Here is a 15,696-nt window from a genome sequence, read left to right as displayed (position 1 = left end):
AGCTGCGCTACTCTCTGCTGTCGAAGCACTGCGTGTCTGGCTCACTAGCGTAGGCCGCGCCTCCTGGGAGGCCTGGGTGAGAACTGTGCGGGCCTGCTTGCTCTGGAGGTGGAGGCAGTGTTGTGTTCGTTCAGGGCTGAGCTGCACCCGGAGCTCCGGGCGGCTCCCGCTCTACTGTTTAACCATGAGTATTGGGCAAACCGTCACCTCTGTGGCCCCATGCTCCCCATGCAGAGGGAGCAGTAGTAGGTGTGGTACCCCAGTGCCTCTCTCACAGATCATCAGGGGAACCAGGCAAAGGTGAGTCAGGCTATTCTGTACTCACTCATTTCATTCCCTCTGCACAGGAGGATATGGTCTATGGAACACATATGTCCAGGTGCAGAGGCGGCTCACACCTGTCATTCTAGCACTTTGGGAGGCTGAGGCAGGCAGATTGCTTTGAGACCAGCCTGGACAACATAGTGAGCCTCTGTCTCTACCAAAAGAATACAATATTTAGCCAGGCATAGTGATGTAGTCCCAGCTACTCAAAAGCTGAGGCGGGAGGATCACCTGAGCCCGGGAGGTTGAGGCTGCAGTGAGCTGTGATTGTGACCCTGCACTCCAGCCTGGGCAACGGGACCAGACCCTGTCTCAAACAAACAGAAGGAAATACATAGGTTGTTCATGTGGCCTTTTCTTCCTTATCATTGCAGTAGCTATTAAAACACCGTCATCTTTTCATTAGAATGTGTACATTGCCATATTTCTGTATTTACAAGTCAAAATGTATTTTGATATTGATTTATTTATGTAACAAAGCACCACCTCTGTAATGCCATAGAAAGCAGTGGGCCATCATTATTCGAAACGCACTGGAATGCACTGGCAGGCCGTCTCCTCTGCCCCGGGAGGTCTGGGGTGATGTTCGCTTTGGGACACAGCTCCCTCCTGCGCTCGCTCTTCTGCGCGTTCCAGTCAGTAGTACAGTTGCTTGCCTGGGGCCTTTGTCGGTGACCAGAAACAGCAGTAACTCGGTCAGCACTAGATGTTGAAGGACTCAATCGCTGTGTCCTGTGGGTTACTCTAAAGCTGTAATCCACAGGGTTCTAACTCTCCCAGACTCTAGCCAGGAGGGTGGAGGATAAACATCCCACAGCAACCACATTTCTTTTGTCTGAGATGTTTTCGTTTTCTGAATGTAACTACGGAGCATAAATTCTCTATAACAATCTGACTCGAAGGAGATAAAATTCAGCCCTGAAACGTTTCATAACGCTCACTCACGGGGGAGTTGAAATCTCATGGAATGCAACCCAAGTCAGGTTTGTAGAATGATTGGCTCATGGGAAGGACAAAGGCCTCGTGAGCTCAGCCGCTGAATGGGCTGTTTCCTGAGCTCAGTTTTCTCACCTGGAGTGGTTGGGCCAGCTCTTCTCTAATTTCTGTGCCAGTGCGGTCACTCTGAGTCTACCCTGTGGGCAGCCCCGGGCTGGCCCCCGCTGAGAGGAGGCGCCTGCCCAGAGTCTGTTGCCGTGCAGCTTTGCTGGGTAACAGATTTAAAATATAAAACCACAAAAAAGGAAGCTGAGAATGCATTGTTCTTCTCTTTAAACCTCCATCTAAATACGTGCCTTTATTTCTAACATAAACTTGTTCTTTAAAATAATTTCCTGATAAATTGCTCTTTTATCACACACACATCCTCCCTATTTGATAGAACAGTAGTCACTACATAGAAACTGGTAAAAGGGAGGCTGGGCACGGTGGCTCATGCCTGTAATCACAGCACTTTGGGAGACTGAGGCAGGAGGATCAGTCGAGGTCAGGAGTTCAAGACCAGCCTGGCCAAGATGGCAAACCCTTGTCTCCACATGGTGGTGTGTGCCTGTAATCCCAGCTACTTGGCAGCTGAAGCATGAAAATTGCTTGAACCCTGGAGGCAGAGGTTAAAGTGAGCTGAGATTGCACCACTACACTCCAGCCTGGGTGATGGAGCAAGACTCTGGCATGAGACTCCATCTCGGGGAAAAAAAAAAAAAAAAAAAACCTAGTAAAATGGACTCCTGAATTTTGAGGTTGGGATGTTCATTTTGTGGATTGTTTATATCACGTTTGCAACCTCAGACTGGCACAGAAAATTCTGATCTAGTTCCCAAAGCCCATCCCATCCTGTGACTAATTTTATTATTAGCCTCAGAAAAGCATACCTGGAAGCGAGTATGTAGAACCTGGGGCGGGGGGGAATCCCAAAAGCTCACCATGAACCATGTTGAATTCCAGATGAGGCTGATGATGCCCAGCAGAGATTCAGAGCCTGCTTGTTGATGGACTGACTGGCTGTTCCCCGCCATGAGCCCACGTAATTAGGAGTTGACTTTATTTCGCATATGTTTTGAAAGTGTTAAATACCAGTAACTGGAGAAATTCCATTCACCTGCCAGGCTTTGGGGCCACTCATGCCATCTTCACCAGTTGCCCCCACGTTTGCTGCTGCCAGGAGAGACTCACTTGACACTGAGCATGAGGAACTTTGAAGAAGGGTGGAAGCTCACGGCAGGCTGTGTGTTCAGACGCCAATATACTTTCCGCTGCCTGGTTCCAGGGTTCTTCTACCAATAGGCTGCCTTCCCAGGAGTCGGCTCTGGGGCCAATGATAAGACAGCAAACCGCGCTCTTTAGGAGGCATATTCTGTGCCGTGGTTCTTGTAGGAGATCTGAAGAAAGGCCAGGAGGTTTTACTGTCCCCACAGAGCTGATTAAGGCTTGGAGGCTTGAGTCACCAGCATCACACAATTAGAAAGCAACCAAGCCATGATGGGCGCCAGGCTGCAGAACTCCTAACTCCTTCTCAATCTGGTTTGAGGACAAGCTGTGCCCTCACTGTGCTACGTGCTTAGAGTATCAAGCTGGCGATGCATTGCAGGTGGCCACATTCTGCCGGTCTCCAGACGGTGCAGGGGCTTTCTGCTTGGCTGTTCTCAGCTTCAACCATCAGCTCGGCTGTGATCCTGTGTGAAACTTGTCCTTTTTTGTTTTAATTTTGTTCAGGGAAGGTAACATGAATTGAGTGGAGAAACAGATAAATGTCTGATTATCAGAAAGGCAAGATGTTCTCCTGAATTCTGTGCTGCAGAAGGGAGAATGGAGAGGGGAACTCATTGAAGATAATCCCGAGATTTGGGATGTGGAGAATTATCAGTTTTGTACATAGCACATTTGTAGGGAGGTGAAGAAGGTGGTAAGACGTGAGCCAGTGTTCTGTTCCACCTGCAGGATTTTGTGGCTTCAGAACCAGCAAAGAGGATTAGACAGGCTTCTTCTTTTCTTGTTCACCTGTTCAAGGTCTTGCTGCTTTTTCAAATTCTTCAGGACCACATGATGAGTTCCATAAAAGAAATTTAGGAGGACATCATGAAAATAGTGTCTTACTTGACTGTGGTTTCTTCTTTGACTCAGCTTTCAAAATACTTCCACATGTTGCCTGTGCTTTTTTGGTTTTAAATCATAACCTATTCATCTCATAGTTGGGTCTTCATAGACAGAGTGATTCTGGCTGTTAAAACTCGCCAGGGTTATTGTGCAGAGGTAACACAGCTTGGTTATTCTAAGGAAACTTCTCTAATTACAGTCCATGAATATAACAAAGTGCATAAATTGAGAGGAGAATATAACTTTTATATTTCCAAATATTCATTAAAACAGGATTGACTTCAATTCCTAAAGCTCAAACACTAGGCAATGACAAGGTGTACGTTGGAGATTAATACTTCCACAGTGTTTCTGATTGAATTCACTAGTTTGATTTTCTTTCTTTGCACTGCTCTTGGGGAATACTTTTATCTTCATAATAAAGAAGACGATTTATAGGAATTATCCAGAAGAAGGGCAATATTTGTTTCACACAATTAGTGATGCTCTATGTCTAATAAAAGGTAAATTTGATTTGCTGAAGTTTAGAAAGGTGTGTCCGATCTTCAATATTTCTTACTTCAGTGTGGGATAACCAGGATATTATTTTCTGTTATTGATATATTGAACTCCAAGTCTTTTTTCACTAACGAAAGGCTTTTCTGCATAAAACCCATAGAGAAAACACGAGAGGCCCCACATCTCAGCTTTTAGTGTGCTGATATTTTGTCGTAGTCAATATACGTCATGTCTTTAAATCATTGATAAACTTTAAACATTCTTCTTACTCTGGATTTTAAATAATAAAAACAAAGAATAAATGCAAAAATGGCATGCAGTTAGCCAAATCGAATCTAAGAACACAGATACATTTAGGAACCCTTTTGTTATTACTTATATTATGCAATGTACATGAACGCCATGACAGCATAGCAGTTAGAGGTACAAATCCCAAACGCTCTTTGAGTGTGAAACAGAATATATTTGAGATAAAACATAGGGGTTTTAATGTAATTTTTAACATGGTCTTTTTAAAAGAGTTTTTCTAAATACTTTTTTGAGATTAAGCATGATACTTCCTCACACAGTATACCCACTCATCAAGCTTTTCCTGAGGCTGTGGGATGGGTAAACCGGCCGGGTCTGCCTGTCCAGTCAAATGCTGTGCAGGAATGTGCCAGCTGTCCCCAACCCCACCTTTCACAGGCCTTTGGCCACTGCACGCTTTTTCCTCTCACTTTCAAACCTGTGGAGACACAGATAGAGGAATCCGATTTACTTTCTAAACCTTTACTGTGGAATTTCTGTTGCTTCACTGTGTATCATAATAAATTGTCTCGGAGATATTGGATTCCAAAGAACTCTTATTTCAGCCCCGCCACATGCGTGTGTTTCTGAGCTCCCAAAGCGGGCGGCACCCCTGCCTGAGTCCTCAGGAACCTGAGCCGGCCGCTGGGTCGCCTGCGTGCCGCTGTGAGAATCGGCCATTTAAAAGCAATTGCTGCAAACATCTGCTTCAGAGTTGGTAACAAGTCAAGTTCATGAACTCTGAGAGAGCCTGGTGATGTGAGGAGGGCCGTTCACACGCATCTGGCGAGGCTGTAGATAAAGCAAGCCCATGGAGGAAATAAGTCATTCTGAAAGTGGGCGCAAAGTACAAAATTAATATTTTAAAGTCATATTTGCCGCATTGACTGGTTTATCTTAAGATCAACTAAAGAAATTAACAATAACCACAGAGATTATAGAGGGCCTCCTGTTTTTTGGCGACATCCGTGTTCTTCCTGTTGACTCTCTCAGCCCGGCCGCGGATGGGACTCACGATTCCGTGAGGTGATAGACTGTGACTTGCAGTTAACGTGCTGTCCATGCTGTTGCAACTAAACTTCCAGGTCTAGCCACTGTTTCCTTTTCTTTTCTTTTTTGTCTTTTTTATTTTCCTTGCAGAAGACCATCAAATGAATTGTCACAATACTCGAATAATGCAAGACGCAGAGAAGGACGATAACAACAACGACGAGTACGACAATTACGACGAACTGGTGGCCAAGTCGCTGCTGAACCTCGGCAAGATCGCCGAGGACGCGGCCCACCGCGCCCGGACGGAGTCGGAGATGAACAGCAACACCTCCAACAGCCTGGAAGACGACAGCGACAGGAACGACAACCTGGGTCGGAAGAGCGAGCTGAGTTTAGACTTAGACAGCGACGTGGTTAGAGAAACGGTGGACTCCCTTAAATTGTTAGCCCAAGGACACGGTGTCGTGCTCTCGGAGAACATGAACGACAGGAGCTATGCAGACAGCATGTCGCAGCAGGACAGTAGAAATATGAATTACGTCATGCTGGGGAAGCCGATGAACAACGGGCTGATGGAGAAGATGGTGGAGGAGAGCGACGAGGAGGTGTGTCTGAGCAGCCTGGAGTGTTTGAGGAATCAGTGCTTCGACCTGGCCAGGAAGCTCAGCGAGACCAACCCGCAGGAGAGGAACCCGCAGCAGAACATGAACATCCGCCAGCACGTCCGGCAGGAGGAGGACTTCCCAGGGAGGACGCCGGACAGGAACTACTCGGACATGCTGAACCTCATGCGGCTGGAGGAGCAGCTGAGCCCGCGCTCCAGGGTCTTCTCCAGCTGCGCCAAGGAGGAGGGCTGCCTCGGGCGGGACGACGACGCCACCTCTGTGACCTCGGACAGGTCCGAAGAGGTGTTCGACATGACCAAGGGCAACCTGACCCTGCTGGAGAAAGCCATTGCTTTGGAAACAGAGAGAGCAAAGGCCATGAGGGAGAAGATGGCAGTGGAAGCCGGGAGGAGGGACAATATGAGGTCATATGACGACCAGTCTCCGAGACAGCTTCCCGGGGAAGACAGAAAGCCTAAATCCAGTGACAGCCATGTCAAAAAGCCATACTATGGTAAAGGTAATATTTCTACCTAACGTAAGTTGCCTCATGAAAGCGTGAGCTAGGGTAAAGGATGTTGGTGATAGCCTGCAGTGAAAGGATGACTCACACTGAATTATGTCTCTACTGCACATTCTTAGAGTTGATTCCAGAAGGATATCTTGTGATGATGTTTCTGAAGAGCAAATAAAATATTTGTCTGAGAAATACATAAAGCAGCTCAATGTCATATTATTAGAGCAGATGACTAATAGGATATTTCAGTGGGAATGCATTCCTTGGGAAGACAGGGTTAAAGCACAGGCACATCACGTGATAGCAATATTAGGGCAAGCCTGTGCGGTTGTACATGAACCACAATCTATGCTGAGTGGCAAGGGTTTATGTAACAATTAGTCAATCCGAGATAAAGCACATATTTAATAAATGGGATTGGGTAGGTGGCATCATGATTTATAAAATTATCATCGAGTGACAGTTATTGATGAAACTGCCCTCATAGAAAACACCCCTGATAGAAATTGAACACTAACCGAATGACCGATAACATAAGATAAGGGCAGTGACTGCACATTAATTATCTTCAGATAGGAAGGTAATGGAAACCACTTGCTATGCAAGGCATGATATGGCCTCAGCTAAGATCAATAGCAATTTCTTTAGGACATTCATTCCCCTCACTGATTCCATTCCACTGTGGAAACAGTTTACGGTGCCTTTCTCAAATATTAATTTTATAGAACACTCAAAAACTATCCCATATGATAGTTTTAGCTGAGTTTTCTTTTATGAAGTATGTGGGCACATGTTTGCATGTGTCAATGTATTTAGCTATCATTACATATATATATGTATACTATATGTTTGTAAGTAGATCATGTATATATGTATCTCCAACCTGAATGACGGTTTTCACGTTTGTAAGGGGTGGTGTCCACTTTCCATATGAGGCATGCTCTAATCGGCCTCATGCAGAACCTCAGCTTTGTGAATATCTCCATCACAATGTTCTTTTACAATTCAGTGAGAAGGAATTTAAATAATAAAACTGACAGTTCATGAAATCCTTCTATGTTAGTACCCAAAAGATCCTTTTCTGTTTTTCATTCTATTCTATTCTTGACGAATCCTGAGTTCCCTCACTATTGTGAGGTTCAGGAATTTACTTGAAAATCAGTTGCTATATAAACTTCAAACAATCAGAAAAACTGCATCTTTTTTCCACTGTGGCATGGGTGTGTATTCTCCTCTCAATGTGTGCATCTACCTTCTGGTGCAAGCTGGGCATCACCACAGCCAAACGCAAACTGTAGGGGTACCTTAGCCAGAGGCTCAGGGGCTCTCAGCAGGCGCCGGGTATAGGCAGCATTTCAGCAGCAAGGTGAAGACTTGCCCCTTCTAGTGTCATTATGTAGCGAAGCGGTTGTTTTTTTTAAAGGAAAGAGAATTAGTAGACTGTAGCTCAGTAAAACTTCGGGCCTGGTTTGGGCATTTTAAAGACTATGAAACATAGCACAAATGTTTAAAATTACAGTGCTACCATTGTTAACAAGATGGGCTAAAATTATCTATTAGAAATTTTAAGTTAAAGTGTTGAGAATCATCCAGGAATGAAACATTTTTATTTTGGGGGAAGAAAAAGTGTCTTCTTCTCATGTGATTGCTCAGTTGGACAAATGTATTTTAGGCTTGTGTTTCAGAATCCCGGATGATAGATTTTAGGATGGAGTTTTGGCATCAAGCAAGGTAGGGATACGCTGTGTAAAGGAGAAGGCTGATTTAGCTTTGCAAATTCTCTGTTGCAGTGGCTTCTTGAGTTTCTTGGTCCCTTTACACTCAGTGGCTTTATGCAAATTTTAACTCGTTTTGTTTTGTTCTTGTTTTGTTTCGTTTGCAAGAAAATGAAAATCAAACTGCTTGCTTCCCCTGTATAAATGGGGTCGGGTGGGAATGAACAGTAAGAACTGAGACATGCTTTTTCCCTGAAGTGAGGAGATGTTGCGGATTTTGACTTTCCGGTAAGCGGAAGGCATTGACTTATGTCTCTCCCAGCTGTTCCAGGTCTTCTCCCTCTGACCAAAGCTCACTTCCATGCCTATCAGTGTTTTCCACATTATTCCAAATGTCCTTCGTAAATGTCTGTAGTTATATCCAGAACAAAATACATACAGCCAAGCAAGGCCGACAAAGTGGAGCAGAGAGGCTCCCTTACAAACACTGTGACACTGTCTCAGCAACACAGTCAACAGAAAATCCCTGCCTCCACTAGCGTGTCAGCAGGCTCTATTTTCAGACACTGTTATTTTATTAAAAATGGAGAGCACACTTGTATTCTCATTTCTACACAATCTCCTCCCACCGATTTAAATTATCGATGAGTCACAGTTCCAAAATCTTGAGCTAATGCAGAGGCCTGGATCATGGAACTCCTCTGTCTTCTACCCAGCAGCCTGCTCTACGAGTGAAGGGCGCAAGCTAAACAGCACACTTTTTTTTCTGTAAGTTGTTGCAAGGTGTTTGGTTAAATTGCTGGTTCCTTTGCTTGCTTGGTTATTTTGTGTTTGCTTCTATGTTTGCTTTTGAGATTACAAGAAGCAAGAGAGCAAGGGGAGCTAATGGTGATGGCAAATAGCATGACCCCACCTCAGCCAGGACCTCATGCATCGAGAGGAGAGTATACCCTTGCTGTCTTCTAAAACCGGGAATGCTTTGGAGCCACATTCGTTTTCATGCAAATCCCTACTTAATTTCCCAGAACTTTCGAAATCTGTGAAGTGATATATTTTGTTAGGAAATCATAAGTGTCGTGATAGAATAGAGCCACTTAAGGATGAATAATAGATACACCTTACACTTTTTTGCACCGGTCACTAGCCATTTACATCTAGTTTAAAATCTCTTATCTCTAGTTTATGATTTTTGATTGTCAGTGTTTCTTTTGAAACTGTTATTGTGCACTTACTACTTTATGGTGATTTATGTTTACAGTAATTTATACCAACATTATTGGGAAATTATTGAAAAGGAATGAAGTGCTAGGCATTTTTGTTTGCATGTGTAAGAGAAGTTCCAGTAATCTAATTAGAAATTAAAGCCACAACCACATAATTTTAGATTTGTTCTCAAAGGTTCTTCTTGATAAATAATGGTAGGAAAGTAGCTGACGATTGTACAAATGGTATTTCCTTCAACACCAGTACTGGCTTAAGAGTTTCCAGCACGTGAGAGGCACATGATGCAGAATGAGAGGTCAGCTAAGGAGGAAAAGGGGAGTGCTCTTTATATGAACGTGATAGCATTTGTCTACTCTGCTAGTCCTTCATCGATTTCAAGTTCACTTGAATGAATGAAAAGTCCGTAAGAGCTCACAAACTTTTAAATCCAGCTTTTTCTCCATATAAAGAGAATTCTGAACCAAAAGTAAAACATGCATTTTCTAGCAATCATGATTGGCCTGATTACTGAAATATCAAAAAGAATTAATCCCTAAAGAAAATTTATTGCATCTCTGGACTAAATAATAATAGTTGCCATCTGTTGGTGATCTGAGCAACTGGTTTTCAAAAACTGGCTAAAAATACAGTGTTTCCACACACTTAGATTTACTGTTTGGTCTAAGCTTTACCTTAGAAATATTTTCTGAAGTTATTATATTGCATATTTATGAACTGTAGTCAATTCTGGATATAGAAATTAATTTTACTAGCAATATCATTATATTTCTGGCCTCTAGCACTGAATTTTTTTTTAACCAAACCTCTGCCCTAATTTGCCCTTGACTGGTACTTGCAGAGAAGCCGACAGGGCTGTAGAAACCCATTACTTCTTAATTCTGTGTATGCATGCATGGCATTCTACGAGCCTTCCTCTGGTTCCAAGTACAGACGAAGAAACCAAAACAAAAGGCTGCTCCCGTGGCTTCTGAAACGTGTTGATTACCCGTCACCTCTGTCAGGTGGGCTTTCCACCTTTTCGGTCATCTGCTTACAGTGCCTTCTGAGAGTTCAGTTTCTTTTCAGAAAAGCGCTGAATTGATGCGCTACGAAACAATGTCACTTGACCTCCAGAGAGCAAATTTCAATGCCAGGAAAATCCTGCAGCTTCTAGCGTATGCGATCAGAGCACGCAGTGAGGGAGAAATTCAGCTGAAGAGTTTCTGAATGGATGACACTCTAGGGCTGAATTTCACGGCAAATTGCTGAATGACGACGGCATAGAGTTTCGTTCTCTAAGAAGGTCACTGTCTCATCACGATTTACGTTGATTCCTTTGAGCAACACAGCTTGTCATGTAACACACGGGAAAATAATCAGAGTGAAGAGAGGGGTAGGCTTTTCTTTTCTTTAGAATACCAATTAAAATACTTTATGATTCGTGATTATACTGTGTAAGGTTGAAAAAAGTCACCCAAAACCAAAGAAGTACCTAAGCAAAGTCTGATGTCACACAGCCTGTCCCTCTGACACCTGCTTTATTTCATTCTTTAGCAAGGTTTCTTCAGATTGTTAAATAATCACATTTGTCTTCGACTGGTAAACATTCATTCTCTTGGCACCTGTTGTCGCTTTTAGATCCCTCAAGAACAGAAAAGAAAGAGAGCAAGTGTCCAACCCCGGGGTGTGATGGAACCGGCCACGTAACTGGGCTGTACCCACATCACCGCAGCCTGTCCGGATGCCCGCACAAAGATAGGGTCCCTCCAGAAAGTAAGTCCACGTTCACCGCTACCCTTGCGGGTGCCCACGCCCATGACTCTGTCTCTGTCATCCCTCTTACCTGACGTCATCTCCATCGCCTGGCTCAGTGCGACCTGATTTAACTAGGCCCCTACTTACCTTGACAGGCAACTCATGCAGGATTCGTGGGCCTGCCAATGGCACGACCCCAGGAGAGGCGCACCCTGCCGCCCACCGCCATGTCACAAAGCCCCTGGACAGGCCTGGGTTCTAGTCCCGATCTCAGGTCGAACCTGCTCCGTGACCTTGGGCAGGCTGCTTCTAGGGTTCTTTTCTCCCAGTCACAGAACTGAATTCGATGGTCTCTGAGACATCCCTTCCAGCATGAAACTGCTGTGAATCCCAGGGGGCAGAGGCCTTGAGACAGACATTTCTTGCCCAAACAGCTGGATTTCTGTATATCATCCACATGCATATCTAGAGCTGAGGGTTTATTGCATTTCACTTGTAAACTCTGTCTCATATCATAGTCGTCTTGACATTTCAACACTATAGCTTCTTTCTTAAGGAAGGAGGTTGAAATCAGATGGGTTTGCATCTTAAGCATTCTTTTTAATCAATTGGGCTCTGATCATGTGGAATAAATCCATGAATATAGCAAAAAAATTTTTTTGGAACTAAAATGATTACATCTTTTTTTGTTTATCCTTTCAGCACATAAAGCATGACAATTCATTAAATACAACAGCTAAAATGGATTGTTCAGGGAAAAGGCACATTCTCAGAAATGAGTGAGTGAGTTTAAGGCCTGATTTTGAGTCTGTGGCATTGAAGTGTCTCCCTTACTGTCTAAGACACAGTTCCTAGTGGGGAGCATGTCATAACATGGCTTGAGACGTGACAGGATGACTAGTTACTTACTTAAAGGACCTTTGGAGGACTGTCCCATTAAAATGGGGAACTTTGGGTTACTTGAGACAAAATCTGGCAGCACAAGGACAAGTTTGTAGCAGTATCTGGGACTTAGGGAGGTTTGGCTGAACATTTTCAAGTGAAAGATCTGTGGATGTTCTTACAGCTCCAGGTTTTCAAATGGCTCCTAAAAATAGCAAACTTGCGGTTTTTTGTAACCGTCTTGTGAACAAGCCTGAAGAGCCGTGAAAGTAAACAAACGAGAGCGTGTGGCTACAATCCCGTGTGTTACATGAGCAGGGAGACAGCATGGTTTGACGGCAGCTTCCATGCTCCCAGCGCACACTTCGCGCCGGGGCGCAGCTCGCACCCAGCAAACACGAGTTCACCCACGCCCAGTCAACACCGCAGGCCGGCACTGGCACTTCCACTCAGATGAGGAAGATGAGAGTCAGAGACTCTGCCGCCCTCTCTTTCCAGAGGTTAGCCGGTGTCTGGAAAACTGAGGGTGTACAGTATCTTCTTGAACAAATCTGAGCGGGTACTACCTTGCTTAGGTAAAACTTCGAGGTAAAACATGAATGCGTATGTTCCTGACCTCCAAGCCTGTCTGTCTCCTCTGAAACCTGGCTTTGGTGCTCCAGTTTCAGTCTGAAGGCGCCTTGCAGGCTCTCTGTACTTCATTTTCCTCATTTACAAAGTGAGGCAGTAGGACCAAGCTCTAGCGTTTTAAGAAGAGAGTTTATGTATTTTTAAAACTCACATTTTCACCTTCAAGGTAGATTATCGGCTCCTTTTTATGGATGGGAAATTCTTCTGACTCCCTGCTTTCACAGGACGGGTCTCAGTGAAGTGGAGGTGTGGGGTGTGGACTGGCACGGGGTACATCGTGCCAGCTGCAGGTGCCTCCTGGGGTCAGATCGCGCTCAGAGTCGGGGAGAGCTCAGCTCTGACACGGGCGGCACCAACGCGCTCCAGGCGGCACGGAGGCTTCTCAACCTGTGCTTCCATGTGATTCTTTATAACGCCACAAGCATTTGCCAAAACAGTTGGAGAATTCCATCCATAGAAGGCTTTCCCCCCCCCCCCCCCGGGCTAGTTTTCCCGAATCATCGTTTCCGTCCAACTGACTTTCATAAAGAAACCCACAGCACACCGTGTCAGGACCACCGAGGACACGTCATCACCCGAGACACCGTGCTGGCCCTCAGAGAGCTCCTGACCCAGCTGAAAGAAGGGCATGGGCCCGAGGCAGGGCCCTGCATGGTGGAGATGCCACAGCGTGGTCCAGACAGGAGGGAGAGCTGCTCCTGGGGCCCCCAAGGCTGCCCTGAGGTGCTGCTCCTGCTGTCCTGTGTGAGAGGCAAGGAACCCACAGCATTTTCTAAAGGCTGCTGTGAAAGTCCACACAAGGGGTCAGGGCACGGAAAAGAGCAGTAGTGGGAATGGAAAAGCTGGGGCAGATCCACGAAACATCCAGAGACAGGTGGGCCGGCCGCAGAGAGCAGCACATGTGAGGAGTAAGAGAAGAGGGGAGACCGGGAGGACCCCAAGGATGGTGAACTTCAGGGCGTCAGGCTGACAATCCGTACAGAAAGCTGAGCAGCAGGGCCATATTTGGCGGAGAAACCGGGACTTGCATTCTTCCCACTTGAGTTGGGGGAGCTGCATGATATTCAGCAGGGTTTGGGGAGGTGGTTCTGGAGGCCAGGGGAGGTCAGGTGCGGAGGTGGCTTCCTGGATTCCGTCCTTGAAGCAGCACTGGTGGAAACAGAGAATGGAATGCTTTGGAATGAGGCGTAAAGCAGGAATGAAGGAGGGCCCAGAATTGGGAAGTCTGGCCATGAGTGTATGGTAAGATGAAGCAGGAGCAGGTGGAGGAAAATCAAAGAAACCGAAAACCAGGAGAGGAAGGTGTTTCTGAGAAAGCCCTGCTTAGGAAGGCAACGGCCGGGGTGCCACAGAAGTCTGAGAGGAACTGCAGGGGTCACAGGGTTTCTTGATTCAAAGCTTCCTGTTGACCCCGGGAGACAGATGTGAGAAGAGGAGAGGGTAGGAGCTGCATGTGCTGCAGACGTCTGAGAAATGCGGTTGAGGTGGATGACGTGGCAGCGGGGCGGAGACCGAGGATAGCAAGCACGCGCCACCTCAGGTGGCCGCAGTGGCGAGGCTGGGAGTGTGCGTCCCAGGCAGCAGGAGAGAGGGTAGGGTCCACTTGCCATCTGGACCTCAGGTGAGAGCAACCCCGTGCACCACCCCCACAGAAGACTCCATGTGAAAAGTTTACCGTGAAAGGAAAGGTGCGAGGCAGGTGCCTGTCAGCGGGAAGCACGTATGCCGGTGTCACATGGTGGTGGCAAATGGTCAAGAAGAACGAACGAATGAAGCGGGTAGATCCATGTCCGGCAGGAAGGGGGACCATGCAGATGATTCCTGGAGGTGTCCCTGGAGGGAGGAGCAGCACGTCTTCCTCTGAGACAGGGGACGAAGGGGCTGAGGACCTGTGCTTGGACCCCCTCCAAAAGGAGCCCTCCTGTGACACCTTCCAGCCAGGCCCCAGCACAAGATGAGCCAAAGGTGGACTCACTCTGATTACTCATTTTGCTGAGGGCAGTTACTCGGCACCTCCCACATGCAGGACAAGGCAGGACCTGCGGAAGTTATAAGGCTAACACCGAAGCAGGCTCCGTCGGGGCTCCGCCCCACAGTGAGGAGATAGGCCGTGGACTTGGGTCATAGCATGGACGTGCGATTCAGTGCCCAGCCGACTGCAGGAGAAAGAGAGAGGCTGCTCTAGGGAAGGAGGAAAAGAGTAGAATAGAATTCCATACCGAGGGCGGGCAGCCTCCCATGTCCACCTGGCCTCAGGTAAACCTTGCTGGCAGGGAAAGCCGCCACCCATTCCCCTGGCATTTGGAGACAGCGGGTTCAGAGGAGAAGGCATCACGGAGAAGGGGTCCATGTAGGTGTGACTTCATCCCTGCTGACCTTCCCCCAGAACCCAGGGTAGTGGAGTGTTCACAAAGGACCAGAGGAGAAGGAAGATACAGATGAGTCAGGTCCAGCACCACTGCTGGGAAAGTTCAAGCCGCTGTCCCCTGCCAACGGCCGGCAGCCTCCTTGCGCCACAAGCAGTGTCCGCGTGGCCTCTTCCACTTGTTAATTTCACAGGGTGAAAACGCAGAACGCTTACTATTCTAGCTCATTCTATTTAAAGAATAATAAAGCCCCTGATTCCTAAAGGAAGAGTGATTATTTCATTTTATTTAAAATGAAGGTTTGTGGTTCTCTCTTCATCTGCCCACCACACGTTCATAATGCTGCGTGTTTCCAAAGCACAGGCGTGTGTTTAACATCTGCAGCCTCTGTGCTGTTCTATGGCGAAAGAATCCTCAGTGCTTAGGCGTGGGAAACGTCTGGGAGTCCCGGGCTCCTCTGGCCCCCGAGGAAGGAGTCGGCTCTGTGTGCCCTGAACTCCCCGGCTCCTGGGTCCAGCGCCCCTGCAGCGCGAGGCCTCTAGCGTAGGGTCCAGTCAACCCTCTCTCTCCTCTCGTGTGTGTTTTCCTGACCATGCCCATCACAAACGTCTGTAGGACTGTCTGTCCTGAGCGACCTGGCCTGTGTTAAATGACTGCATTCTCGTGTGTCCTGACTGTGCCTCTGTGTTAACGCTGCCTGTTCTCTTTGCCTCTCCCCGTCAAGTCCTTGCCATGCACGAAAGTGTCCTCAAGTGCCCCACTCCAGGCTGCACGGGGCGCGGGCACGTCAACAGCAACAGGAACTCCCACCGAAGGTAAGTCACGAGCAC

The 15,696-nt window shown here is 46.7% G+C and overlaps 1 protein-coding gene across 16 annotated transcripts in view; it reads left to right on the top strand.

The window, feature by feature from the left end:
- The window catches only part of MYT1L (myelin transcription factor 1 like), a 548,393-nt gene that overhangs the window by 413,514 nt on the left and 119,183 nt on the right, over positions 1 to 15,696 (top strand). For 10 of the 16 annotated variants that reach the window (XM_039461322.2, XM_074393446.1, XM_074393437.1 and 7 more), the window contains 3 exons: positions 5,341 to 6,318; positions 10,872 to 11,006; positions 15,591 to 15,681. In XM_039461322.2, coding sequence (XP_039317256.1) covers positions 5,341 to 6,318; positions 10,872 to 11,006; positions 15,591 to 15,681 — 1,204 coding nt within the window. The remainder of the gene's footprint in view (positions 1 to 5,340; positions 6,319 to 10,871; positions 11,007 to 15,590; positions 15,682 to 15,696) is intronic. The other 6 variants (XM_039461339.2, XM_074393478.1, XM_039461310.2 and 3 more) reach the window with 2 other exon arrangements.

Source organism: Saimiri boliviensis, chromosome 1 (assembly GCF_048565385.1).
Source record: "Saimiri boliviensis isolate mSaiBol1 chromosome 1, mSaiBol1.pri, whole genome shotgun sequence".
In the NCBI taxonomy this organism is placed as follows: Eukaryota; Metazoa; Chordata; class Mammalia; order Primates; family Cebidae; genus Saimiri; species Saimiri boliviensis.
Note: the sequence above shows the minus strand (reverse complement) of the source record. Positions and strands in the feature narration are given on the sequence as shown.